At 36.8% G+C, this 13,649-nt stretch overlaps 1 protein-coding gene and 2 long non-coding RNA genes across 8 annotated transcripts; 1 reads left to right on the forward strand and 2 right to left on the reverse strand.

The window, feature by feature from the left end:
• Positions 1,669-7,124, forward strand: LOC109851381 (cytochrome P450 CYP749A22-like). 3 transcript variants are annotated; one of them, XM_020421468.1, is made up of 6 exons: positions 1,669-2,166; positions 2,623-2,763; positions 4,763-4,845; positions 5,486-5,718; positions 5,791-6,221; positions 6,369-6,507. In XM_020421468.1, the coding sequence occupies exons 1-6, from the start codon at positions 1,746-1,748 to the stop codon at positions 6,443-6,445; spliced, it is 1,386 nt and encodes a 461-aa protein (XP_020277057.1). In that variant the 5' UTR covers positions 1,669-1,745; the 3' UTR covers positions 6,446-6,507. The 3 variants fall into 3 exon arrangements, with proteins under 3 accessions (XP_020277057.1, XP_020277056.1, XP_020277055.1); XM_020421466.1 differs by lacking the exon at positions 6,369-6,507 and adding an exon at positions 6,514-7,124 and having other exon boundaries at positions 1,683-2,166; positions 5,791-6,163; XM_020421467.1 differs by lacking the exons at positions 4,763-4,845; positions 5,486-5,718; positions 5,791-6,221; positions 6,369-6,507 and adding exons at positions 3,487-3,719; positions 3,792-4,164; positions 6,514-7,124 and having other exon boundaries at positions 1,676-2,166; positions 2,623-2,846.
• On the reverse strand, positions 6,909-9,478 carry LOC109851383. The gene is made up of 3 exons (XR_002249795.1): positions 7,499-9,478; positions 7,316-7,386; positions 6,909-6,996 (listed from the first exon to the last, which is right to left on the reverse strand). It is a non-coding gene; the product is annotated as an uncharacterized LOC109851383 (long non-coding RNA).
• LOC109851382 lies at positions 10,175-13,204 on the reverse strand. Of its 4 annotated transcripts, none has more exons than XR_002249794.1 (5): positions 13,067-13,204; positions 12,851-12,982; positions 12,264-12,459; positions 10,582-11,045; positions 10,175-10,262 (listed from the first exon to the last, which is right to left on the reverse strand). It is a non-coding gene; the product is annotated as an uncharacterized LOC109851382 (long non-coding RNA). The 4 variants fall into 4 exon arrangements; XR_002249793.1 differs by having other exon boundaries at positions 10,582-10,652; positions 10,765-11,045; positions 12,264-12,982; XR_002249792.1 differs by having other exon boundaries at positions 12,264-12,927.

Raw genomic sequence — 13,649 nt, forward strand, 5'->3', positions numbered from 1 at the left:
TTGATCTCCAAGTGGGAGATTGTTAGTCTAAGAGATGTAGACTCAAAGCTGGAATCAAATAAATTGTTGGATAATAGGTTTCCTAATCTGTTTTGGTAACATGATTCTTAATCTGTTTTGGTAACATATTATTAGGATTCCTAACCTGTTTTGTTTTTTGGTTTTAGAATTCCTAGTTTGTTTTGGTTTTAGGTTTTCTATATATATGGAACGCCTTAGAAAAGATTAAACATCAGAAAAAGAGGGTTTTGAGAGAATTCTTCAGAGAGATTAGATCCTATTTTTGGGCATTGTAATTTTCTTCAATATTAATCAAAGAATTGTGTGGTGTGGCTCCCGAAGACGTAGGCACAATTGCCGAACCTCGTTGAATATTGTGTGTTCTTTCTTGTTTACTTTCCTGCAAGTTTTTATCTTTTATTTGCTGTGATTTTTCCTACTTTCCTACTCTCAAACACAAGATCCGAAAGGGCAAGGGTTCGATTTGATTGTTTTGAATCCCCAACATTCACTTTCATCGGAATAGAAGAAGGGCTAAATGTTTCAAATTAGTCAGTTTAATCAGTCTTTTTCTCAAGGGTTTGAGGTAATTGTGTTGTATATGTTCTTATTTCAGTCCATTTCAAGACATGGGGTAACATCAAGTGACGGAGTTCTCAAATTTGAGAAGTAAGACAATTGCGTTCAAGTTGTTGTAAGTCGCCTTTTATCTGCGTAATAAAAAGTAATATACGGGTAAATTTATATGTTTTGTCAACTCTAAAATAGAAAACAGGCAAAGGAAATGCAAGACTTATACAGAATATATATAGATATCATCACTATCAAATTAAACAAAATTACGGAAGAAAGATTCAACCTTGGGCTACTTTGTCAAAGAAATAAAAAACAAACTATGACCAATAGAATTCAGATGCAACGATCAGACTTAAGTAATTGAATTTTAAAGTTTGTAACATACATCACCAGATAAATCTATTGATACAGACACTTTGGTGATACGTCCTTGTTCATATAACCTAATAAAAATGAATTATTAATAGAACTTCCGATCAAAGCAGAGCTACTAAAACCTGTAGATTTTCAATTTTTGACACGGAATATGACACAATTAGGTGAACTTTTGAATGAGTTTAAGAAACAATAAGAAAAACAGCATACTTACTTGTAGATATGTGCATGCCAGAAATAAGGGGGGTGTTTGTTTCAAATCCTATAATTTTAGGATATGGATTTCACCATGGGATTTGAAATCCATAGGTTTTTTAACATGGGTTGAGATTTCTAAATGTTATTTGTTTCATCAATATTTTAGGATATGTAATCCTATAATTTGTATTTTGTTTGTTTCAATCTTAAATTATAGCATTACAAATTTTAAATTTTGAAATCTAGACTAAATCCTCTCTCAAAGAGGGGATTTCACAAATGCTATAATATTTTAGTTTTTTATTATTTGAGTATTCAATATCCCAAAATTTATTTTGAATCAAACAAATGTTATAAAATCCATAAACTCAAAAAACCCCACCTTTTCATCCTAGAATTTGTAATCCACACTAAAAAAAAAGTTGAAACAAACACCCAGAGCATATTTTGCCAAGTCTTGGCCTGTTTATCATTAAAAAAAAAGCCCTCGCTATCTAAAAGTAGATGAGAGGACCTTATCGCTATGTACTAATAATACTTAACAATAAAAGTCGGGACCATGATGAGGACTGCAGAAGCCAATAGGAAGGAAACAAATGGTAACACCACGGAGACGAAATCTTTCTAATAAATCTTCCTTCACCTCATATTCCTTCTCAGTCTATGTTAACCAGCTGGAAAAAGGAAAAAAAAAAATTATCCACGAGAGAAATCTTTTGTCTAAAGGCTGCATCCACATGATCAACACCATGGTTACCAACCTCCTCTTCATCTCTGTGGCCGTTCTTCTACTCTTAAGCCTCGTCAGATTTCTTCGAAGAGTATGGTGGGGTCCAGTCAGGATGGAGAAGATGATGGAGGCACAGGGAGTACGAGGGCCTCGGTATAAGTTCCCCCACGGGAACGCGAAGGAAGCCGAAGCGATGGTGAAAGAAGCAAGGAGCAGGCCGATGGAGCTGTCACACACCATTGCACCGAGGGTCGAGCCTTACTTGCATGCATGGGTGAAAGAACACGGTGATGTAACCTATTCAATATATGAATCCATGTTGAGGCCTTTGTCACACCGAGGGCGCGTTTGGTTCTGTTTTTTTGAAGGGGGAAAGGGGGGAAAGCTGCCAAAGTGTCAGAACTTTAGCAGCTTTCTCCCAAAATCGCGATTTTGAGAGAAAGCTGCCAAAGTTAACCGAGCCAAAAAGCCCCAAAAAAGAAGAAGAATTAATATTAAGTCTACCCCCACTTAATTCATGAAGGGTTTAGATGTATTAGGACTATTTCAGCATCATACAAAGTAGAAGCCTAAGCATTGGACAATATTAGTGGGAAGTATAAAAATAGGCAAACAAGTCCATAAAGTTCAGTAAAATGGAAACTCACAAGCAATTTCTCTCAGTTTCATCTTGCTTGATCCTTTTATTATCCTAAAACTGCAACAACAAGAGTAGAAGCTGAGGGGGCTTTTGTTTATCACAGGACGCAACTTCCTCAAATGGCATGGACCCTTGCCTGAGTTAGTAATATCCGAGCCAGAATTGATCAAAGAGGTGTTATGTAACCGAGAGGGAGCTTACATAAAAAAACCTGTAAGTGGGTTTTTGAAGAAGCTACTGGGAGATGGGCTAGTGACAGCAGAAGGAAAGAAGTGGGTCCGGCAGCGTAAATTGGCCAACCATGCTTTTCATGCTGAGAATCTTAAGGTACAAATAAGCAATTAGTATTGCTTAATTATATAACTTGTTAAAGAAAAATTGGGCATTCATTGCACATGAAGCTGTTGATCCACAAAAATACATGAGCGGTTGGACTTAATTTTTTGTGCTAGGATTTTTATTCTCAGAACCCAATAAGTTACCAAAACAGTAATGAGAAAAAAAAAAGGTTTATACATCGATTTGAACTATGCTGAATAGCTCGTGCCCAAAATACATTTCTTTTTTTTTCTTTCAAATGTTTAAGAAATTGTCAATAATACATCAATTTAAAATTTATGAAATCATACAGACTTTTAATAAATTTTACATGTTTTTCTCGTTCCTCTTCTTCCTCATTTCCTTGATTTTCTCCTTATTATGTCTGTCCATGGTTTTGAATCATGAAATTAAAATGATGTTAGGGTGAAAAGAAGCCTGAAATTATATCTCAGGTCAGGAGTGATAGATAGTTTGAAATAAAAATATCAGCAACTGTACTAGTAAATGGAAAACTTTATCTGCAATTAGACCAACCAGGAAGATTCCAATTTAGGTGGTACAACACTGTATAATGAAATTAATTTGTACGGCATGGGATTTTAATTTCGATGTGGCAATAGTAAGAAGAAAATGGCACTCTTTTCAGGTCATGATTCCAGCAGTAGTGATCAGTGTGGAAGACCTGCTGAAAAAATGGGTAGAGTACGAAAACAAGGAGGTGGATTTATTCCAAGAGTTTCGTGTTTTGTCATCTGATGTCATTTCAAGGACAGCCTTCGGTAGCAGTTATGTGCAAGGAAAGGATATCTTCACAAAATTAGGGGATCTAGTCAGAATTACTTCTCGTAATGCTGAGACTGTACGCTTCCCATTTATGAGGTGATTACACATTTTATTCGTGTTGTTTAATGATGAAGAGAATTTTTTCTCATTTTGAAGAAAATTATTCAGGAATAATGATGACAAAGAAGCAGATAAAATTGAGAAGGAAATACGTGATACCATCATAAAACTAATTATGAAGAGGAGAGAGAGTAAACAAATTGGATGCCCTGATGGTTATGGAAGTGATTTACTTGGTTTACTCGTCAAAGCAAATTATGAGAAGGAAAGGGATGAAAGGATCACTCTGGAAGACATCATCGACGAATGCAAAACATTCTACTTTGCGGGGCACGAAACCACGACTGGCCTTCTAACATGGACTTCTCTCCTCCTAGCCATTAACACAGATTGGCAAGAAAAGGCTAGGAAGGAGGCAACTGAATTGTTTGGAGGAAGGCCACCTACTTGTGATGACACCAACATTACGAGACTAAAGACGGTAAGTAAACCAAAAGCCTTCCTCCTAAACTTTTGGGGTCGGCTGCATGAATCCTATTCTCATTGTAGAGAATAGGTAAAACCCTAATCCATAGTTTATTGAGATCATAAGAGATATATATATAGCCATACAATAGGGTTAAGGTTAATGGGTAACGTTCCATTAACCCAATACCCAATACTAAACCTTACTACTTAATTTAACACTCCCCCTCAAGCTGGAGCATATATATCTATCATGCCCAGCTTGTCACATATAGTAGAGAACACCTTTGAAGATGTAGCCTTGGTAAGAATATCAGCAAGTTGTTGTGAGGACGGAGTGAATATGAGAGATACTATCTTCTTCTCCCAAGCATCTCTGACAAAATTGCAGTCAACTTCAATATGTTTTGTCCTCTCATGAAATACAGGATTCTGTGCAATGTAAATGGCAGATTGGTTGTCACAATGCATAGGCATGGGTCCAGGTTGAACAAGACCAAGTTCTGTCATAAACTTTCGTAGCCACACCATCTCACAAGTAGTGTGAGCCATTGCTCTGTATTCGGCCTCTGCACTAGATCGTGATACTACATCTTGTTTCTTGCTACTGGGAGATGGGCTAGTGACAGCAGAAGGAAAGAAGTGGGTCCGGCAGCGTAAATTGGCCAACCATGCTTTTCATGCTGAGAATCTTAAGGTACAAATAAGCAATTAGTATTGCTTAATTATATAACTTGTTAAAGAAAAATTGGGCATTCATTGCACATGAAGCTGTTGATCCACAAAAATACATGAGCGGTTGGACTTAATTTTTTGTGCTAGGATTTTTATTCTCAGAACCCAATAAGTTACCAAAACAGTAATGAGAAAAAAAAAAGGTTTATACATCGATTTGAACTATGCTGAATAGCTCGTGCCCAAAATACATTTCTTTTTTTTTCTTTCAAATGTTTAAGAAATTGTCAATAATACATCAATTTAAAATTTATGAAATCATACAGACTTTTAATAAATTTTACATGTTTTTCTCGTTCCTCTTCTTCCTCATTTCCTTGATTTTCTCCTTATTATGTCTGTCCATGGTTTTGAATCATGAAATTAAAATGATGTTAGGGTGAAAAGAAGCCTGAAATTATATCTCAGGTCAGGAGTGATAGATAGTTTGAAATAAAAATATCAGCAACTGTACTAGTAAATGGAAAACTTTATCTGCAATTAGACCAACCAGGAAGATTCCAATTTAGGTGGTACAACACTGTATAATGAAATTAATTTGTACGGCATGGGATTTTAATTTCGATGTGGCAATAGTAAGAAGAAAATGGCACTCTTTTCAGGTCATGATTCCAGCAGTAGTGATCAGTGTGGAAGACCTGCTGAAAAAATGGGTAGAGTACGAAAACAAGGAGGTGGATTTATTCCAAGAGTTTCGTGTTTTGTCATCTGATGTCATTTCAAGGACAGCCTTCGGTAGCAGTTATGTGCAAGGAAAGGATATCTTCACAAAATTAGGGGATCTAGTCAGAATTACTTCTCGTAATGCTGAGACTGTACGCTTCCCATTTATGAGGTGATTACACATTTTATTCGTGTTGTTTAATGATGAAGAGAATTTTTTCTCATTTTGAAGAAAATTATTCAGGAATAATGATGACAAAGAAGCAGATAAAATTGAGAAGGAAATACGTGATACCATCATAAAACTAATTATGAAGAGGAGAGAGAGTAAACAAATTGGATGCCCTGATGGTTATGGAAGTGATTTACTTGGTTTACTCGTCAAAGCAAATTATGAGAAGGAAAGGGATGAAAGGATCACTCTGGAAGACATCATCGACGAATGCAAAACATTCTACTTTGCGGGGCACGAAACCACGACTGGCCTTCTAACATGGACTTCTCTCCTCCTAGCCATTAACACAGATTGGCAAGAAAAGGCTAGGAAGGAGGCAACTGAATTGTTTGGAGGAAGGCCACCTACTTGTGATGACACCAACATTACGAGACTAAAGACGGTAAGTAAACCAAAAGCCTTCCTCCTAAACTTTTGGGGTCGGCTGCATGAATCCTATTCTCATTGTAGAGAATAGGTAAAACCCTAATCCATAGTTTATTGAGATCATAAGAGATATATATATAGCCATACAATAGGGTTAAGGTTAATGGGTAACGTTCCATTAACCCAATACCCAATACTAAACCTTACTACTTAATTTAACACTCATGTTCAGTTCACCGCCACTATTCTAAACTATAAATTTTATACTTCAAAGTGGCCATATATAACTGGTTCCTAACTTCTTATTGTAAGCTGTAAACTTCTGAATGTATACAAGGCGTTTCTCGATTATATTTTCGATTGCAGATGACGATGATCCTTAATGAATCCTTAAGATTGTATCCACCAGTGGTCTTGCTCGCTAGAACGGTAGCGAAGGAGGTGAGGTTAGGAAAGCTGGTTCTTCCAGCAGGCTTAAAGTTGGCTATGTCAACCTTGATTATTCAGCATGATCCTCAACTATGGGGAGAAGATGCTCACCTCTTCAACCCAGAGAGGTTTGCTGATGGAGTGGCAGGAGCAACCAACAACAGAATGTGTTTCCTTCCTTTTGGCACAGGCCCTCGCTTCTGCGTAGGCCAAGGCCTTGCAATGATGGAGACCAAAATTGCATTATCAATGATACTGCAGAATTACACCTTCACTCTTTCACCAGGCTATGTCCATGCCCCCATCAAAGAGCTCACTACCCGCCCCCAGTATGGGCTTCAAGTCATTCTCCAAAGGCTTTAGGTCTCCAAAGGCTTTAGGTCTCCAACAGGGTTGTATCCAGTTATGGAGCCTCAGTATCTATGAAACGCGCATGATTGAGTTAGAAATGTATTTTAACAGCCATATTTTGTTTTTAGCTGCACATGCCAAGATGCAAAATATGGGACTATATTTGCATATTATGCTGATGAATCAATTGTAACTTATCTGATGTGTGAGAAGAAAAGGGGAATCAAATATATCTGAACCAAACAGACCAAATAAATCCATTAAACAGGTAATCTGTATGACATATTATTGACTAAAGAAGTTAGGTGTAGAATAGAAGTAAATTGTTTGTTAGGCATTTGCAAGATTACGAAGGAAACTTTAAAACCGATAGTTAGTCAAGACTCACTTGGTTTCACCAATGGTGGGCAATATGCTGCTCAGAAAAGGTCCCATGAACATGGGCATGTTCAGTCACTCCTGCTAGATATGATCAGATGATAGTTAAGAAGTAAACAAGGTAACTTCCAGAGGAGGTTAAAATGAATTCTGACTTTTTGGTCCCTAAATAATTAGCACGGGCTAATAATACCTTCACCATGGCCTGGTCATTAGTCAGGGGAAAACCGAAACCAATTACTTAGGAACAAATACCTTCTCCGTCTTTCTTTCTTTCTATCTTCCTTCCGAGCCCCATCACCCTCCACTGAATTTTTGCAGCTCCTCTTGTACCATTATTGCATGTTGATGTTGAGCCTCAAAAAGATTTACCTGTATGTGTCAGAGTACAAATGCCGAAACAAAAACTTGCAAGTAACCCACTGATATATTGACGTCCTTCGACAAACTGATGCAGGCCGATCTGATGCAAACCTTAAACATGAATAATTAAAATGGATCACATAAATATTGATACCTACTAATCACATAGACTTATACATGGTTCGTTGTCCATGAGTACTATGATCGATTAGAAAAAAGATTAGAATGAAGCTTCCAAACAAAAGTTACAGAACTACAAATAAATAAAAAGTTCTTCGATAGTGGTTTCTTAGATCTTCACTAATTTGAATTAATCCCTCAAATCATTGAACTTGCTATTAAGTCCCTCAGATCTTATTAGTTCTTTCAAATTGTAATTCTCATCTCTAACTACTACTCATTCAATTGCTTTGTTGAGATTTAAACTTCACTGTTATATGAAGACCACATGGTGCTAGAAACCAATCAATTGAGTCAAACATTGAGGTGTCCATGTTTGTATCCGCAAAACAAATTTGAATCCGAATCCAAACTCAAATTTTGTTCTTCAAATTTTATCGAATACTTGAATAAGAAGATATTTTTATTTGGTTACAGAGTTACTTTTGTGTGATTAGAATTCTGATCTAATACCATTTAAATCATAACTGAAAATTATTCCTTTAAAGTGATGATGTGCATTGGTTTAAAACATCGATGTGGGACTTCATACATGATAAAGGAATAAACATTAAACAAATATTTGATAAGCGAATGAAAAGCAAACAAACTAAATATATGGACGCCCCCCTCTTTTTTATCCTTTTAGTATATGAATACTAACGTCTATTTTTTAAATTTTCTCTTGAATGATCTTTCAAATTGAAACTGGATGAATAGTTAGATGAATAAACGGAGAACTATTTGATCATTACTCGATCAACTTCCACCCCTACATGTCTACTTTCCATGGACGTAGACCTATTGCTAGTAACCCATGAATGTTCTAGAGCATAGAAAATTGGAAATCATGAGCGTAGATTAGAAGATGGTCAATTTAAACTTCATGCAATAACCTTCATTGTTTCCACCCCCTTTCCTAAATACCCCCACTAAATTTAAATACCATCCTTCCTTCAGCATTCCTAACCTGCGAAGCATGTCCTCACCTTAGTTCAGTAGGATGACATAGAAAGTTTAATTGACAAATACAAGACACGCTCCTTATTTTCGAACCTAGAGCCACAAAGTCCAAAGAGCAAATGGATGCTGTCAACGACGAACCTAGCCATCTTGAAAAATATAAACAGTTGGATAAGGGATGAATAGTTAGATGAATAAACGACGAACCTTAGGGGTCGGTTTGGATGGCTCCGTCTCGTCGAGATAATCGATTTTCATATATAATTTATCCAAATCCGACGTACGGTTTGAAAATTATGGTCGTTTCTTCGAAACAAGTTATTTTCTTCGACCAGACCCGCATTTGGGCTTACGACTGTCCCACTTTGACATAAACGTGTCTGCCGTGTGTTCGCCGTGTGTTCTACATCACATCAACAATTAATGACAAACGGATCCTTCCTCGTTCAAGAATAATTTTTTTCATTCATAACTCTGCTCGTGGGCTATGTCAATAAGCAAGAACATCTCATTGACACTCCCACAGATCGACCTTTGCGAGGAAAAAAAGGGCATTGCATGTTTATATGAAACGAAATTGATCTGACAAGACATTGAGAAATAAGATCTATTGAAACATCAAAATCTTAACATTGAAGAAAAGAGATACATAAGACTTGCTAAAAATGACCCGTATTGAGATAACGGAATGAACTTATCAGTTGGGCAGAATAGGTAAAACCCTAATCCATAGTTTATTGAGATCATAAGAGATATATATATAGCCATACAATAGGGTTAAGGTTAATGGGTAACGTTCCATTAACCCAATACCCAATACTAAACCTTACTACTTAATTTAACACTCATGTTCAGTTCACCGCCACTATTCTAAACTATAAATTTTATACTTCAAAGTGGCCATATATAACTGGTTCCTAACTTCTTATTGTAAGCTGTAAACTTCTGAATGTATACAAGGCGTTTCTCGATTATATTTTCGATTGCAGATGACGATGATCCTTAATGAATCCTTAAGATTGTATCCACCAGTGGTCTTGCTCGCTAGAACGGTAGCGAAGGAGGTGAGGTTAGGAAAGCTGGTTCTTCCAGCAGGCTTAAAGTTGGCTATGTCAACCTTGATTATTCAGCATGATCCTCAACTATGGGGAGAAGATGCTCACCTCTTCAACCCAGAGAGGTTTGCTGATGGAGTGGCAGGAGCAACCAACAACAGAATGTGTTTCCTTCCTTTTGGCACAGGCCCTCGCTTCTGCGTAGGCCAAGGCCTTGCAATGATGGAGACCAAAATTGCATTATCAATGATACTGCAGAATTACACCTTCACTCTTTCACCAGGCTATGTCCATGCCCCCATCAAAGAGCTCACTACCCGCCCCCAGTATGGGCTTCAAGTCATTCTCCAAAGGCTTTAGGTCTCCAAAGGCTTTAGGTCTCCAACAGGGTTGTATCCAGTTATGGAGCCTCAGTATCTATGAAACGCGCATGATTGAGTTAGAAATGTATTTTAACAGCCATATTTTGTTTTTAGCTGCACATGCCAAGATGCAAAATATGGGACTATATTTGCATATTATGCTGATGAATCAATTGTAACTTATCTGATGTGTGAGAAGAAAAGGGGAATCAAATATATCTGAACCAAACAGACCAAATAAATCCATTAAACAGGTAATCTGTATGACATATTATTGACTAAAGAAGTTAGGTGTAGAATAGAAGTAAATTGTTTGTTAGGCATTTGCAAGATTACGAAGGAAACTTTAAAACCGATAGTTAGTCAAGACTCACTTGGTTTCACCAATGGTGGGCAATATGCTGCTCAGAAAAGGTCCCATGAACATGGGCATGTTCAGTCACTCCTGCTAGATATGATCAGATGATAGTTAAGAAGTAAACAAGGTAACTTCCAGAGGAGGTTAAAATGAATTCTGACTTTTTGGTCCCTAAATAATTAGCACGGGCTAATAATACCTTCACCATGGCCTGGTCATTAGTCAGGGGAAAACCGAAACCAATTACTTAGGAACAAATACCTTCTCCGTCTTTCTTTCTTTCTATCTTCCTTCCGAGCCCCATCACCCTCCACTGAATTTTTGCAGCTCCTCTTGTACCATTATTGCATGTTGATGTTGAGCCTCAAAAAGATTTACCTGTATGTGTCAGAGTACAAATGCCGAAACAAAAACTTGCAAGTAACCCACTGATATATTGACGTCCTTCGACAAACTGATGCAGGCCGATCTGATGCAAACCTTAAACATGAATAATTAAAATGGATCACATAAATATTGATACCTACTAATCACATAGACTTATACATGGTTCGTTGTCCATGAGTACTATGATCGATTAGAAAAAAGATTAGAATGAAGCTTCCAAACAAAAGTTACAGAACTACAAATAAATAAAAAGTTCTTCGATAGTGGTTTCTTAGATCTTCACTAATTTGAATTAATCCCTCAAATCATTGAACTTGCTATTAAGTCCCTCAGATCTTATTAGTTCTTTCAAATTGTAATTCTCATCTCTAACTACTACTCATTCAATTGCTTTGTTGAGATTTAAACTTCACTGTTATATGAAGACCACATGGTGCTAGAAACCAATCAATTGAGTCAAACATTGAGGTGTCCATGTTTGTATCCGCAAAACAAATTTGAATCCGAATCCAAACTCAAATTTTGTTCTTCAAATTTTATCGAATACTTGAATAAGAAGATATTTTTATTTGGTTACAGAGTTACTTTTGTGTGATTAGAATTCTGATCTAATACCATTTAAATCATAACTGAAAATTATTCCTTTAAAGTGATGATGTGCATTGGTTTAAAACATCGATGTGGGACTTCATACATGATAAAGGAATAAACATTAAACAAATATTTGATAAGCGAATGAAAAGCAAACAAACTAAATATATGGACGCCCCCCTCTTTTTTATCCTTTTAGTATATGAATACTAACGTCTATTTTTTAAATTTTCTCTTGAATGATCTTTCAAATTGAAACTGGATGAATAGTTAGATGAATAAACGGAGAACTATTTGATCATTACTCGATCAACTTCCACCCCTACATGTCTACTTTCCATGGACGTAGACCTATTGCTAGTAACCCATGAATGTTCTAGAGCATAGAAAATTGGAAATCATGAGCGTAGATTAGAAGATGGTCAATTTAAACTTCATGCAATAACCTTCATTGTTTCCACCCCCTTTCCTAAATACCCCCACTAAATTTAAATACCATCCTTCCTTCAGCATTCCTAACCTGCGAAGCATGTCCTCACCTTAGTTCAGTAGGATGACATAGAAAGTTTAATTGACAAATACAAGACACGCTCCTTATTTTCGAACCTAGAGCCACAAAGTCCAAAGAGCAAATGGATGCTGTCAACGACGAACCTAGCCATCTTGAAAAATATAAACAGTTGGATAAGGGATGAATAGTTAGATGAATAAACGACGAACCTTAGGGGTCGGTTTGGATGGCTCCGTCTCGTCGAGATAATCGATTTTCATATATAATTTATCCAAATCCGACGTACGGTTTGAAAATTATGGTCGTTTCTTCGAAACAAGTTATTTTCTTCGACCAGACCCGCATTTGGGCTTACGACTGTCCCACTTTGACATAAACGTGTCTGCCGTGTGTTCGCCGTGTGTTCTACATCACATCAACAATTAATGACAAACGGATCCTTCCTCGTTCAAGAATAATTTTTTTCATTCATAACTCTGCTCGTGGGCTATGTCAATAAGCAAGAACATCTCATTGACACTCCCACAGATCGACCTTTGCGAGGAAAAAAAGGGCATTGCATGTTTATATGAAACGAAATTGATCTGACAAGACATTGAGAAATAAGATCTATTGAAACATCAAAATCTTAACATTGAAGAAAAGAGATACATAAGACTTGCTAAAAATGACCCGTATTGAGATAACGGAATGAACTTATCAGTTGGGCATTTTATCAAACAGAGAGCACGCGTTCGCGCTAGCTGGACGTATGAACGAAAATCGCGTGAAGCAAGTGGTGGTTTGATAAAGTCACCTGTGGCTGTGGGGTCAGTTTGAGTTCCAGTTTGCGCTAGCTTGCAACAGCCAACATGGAATAGTGATCGATGCAACCTGCATGTAGTTATATATAATGAGCAATAGGCAATAAACACACAACTTCACCCACCTGAAATAAAACAACAATAAAGTCAAATAAATAAAAATAAAAAATAAAACAAAATAGAATAAAATATTGCTCTTGCATTCATACAAGTCCTTGAGATATAAACCATGTTATCTCTATACTGCTTTTAGTTCCTACGTGTCCTCCAAACTACTGAATTTGCCTCTTGCTTGGCCCTTAAATTAGTTTTTCTCCCGCATTGCCTTCTAAACTATTAAATTTTTCATGATTTACCCCTTGAACTAGGGGTGAACACGGTTCGGTTCGGGTCGGTTTTTACCAAAATTTGAACAACCGAACCGAACCATCTACAATTCAAAACCGAACCGAACCATTGCAAATCGGTTCGGTTCGGTTCGGTTCGGTTTGTTCGGTTCTAACTTCATCAAGTATAACTTCACTTCAATTTATCTTTTATATATTCTTATTACCCTATGCCAGCATGTATTTATTTTTTAACTTCACTTCAATTTATTATTCTTGCTCATGTATGTATACTGTTTTTAAGTGAAGTAACTTGTCCTTTTGGATTAAATACTAAACTCTGACGTTGTAATTTTTTAGTAACGAACTTGCTTTGTCTTTGGGTAAACGGGTAAACGGGTAGGGTTTGAGGCAAGGGAATATATTCGGTTGGTTCGGGTCGGGTCGGTTTGAAAAATTGCCCCCC

The sequence above is a fragment of the Asparagus officinalis genome, chromosome 8, assembly GCF_001876935.1.
Source record: "Asparagus officinalis chromosome 8, Aspof.V1, whole genome shotgun sequence".
NCBI classification, from domain to species: domain Eukaryota; kingdom Viridiplantae; phylum Streptophyta; class Magnoliopsida; order Asparagales; family Asparagaceae; genus Asparagus; species Asparagus officinalis.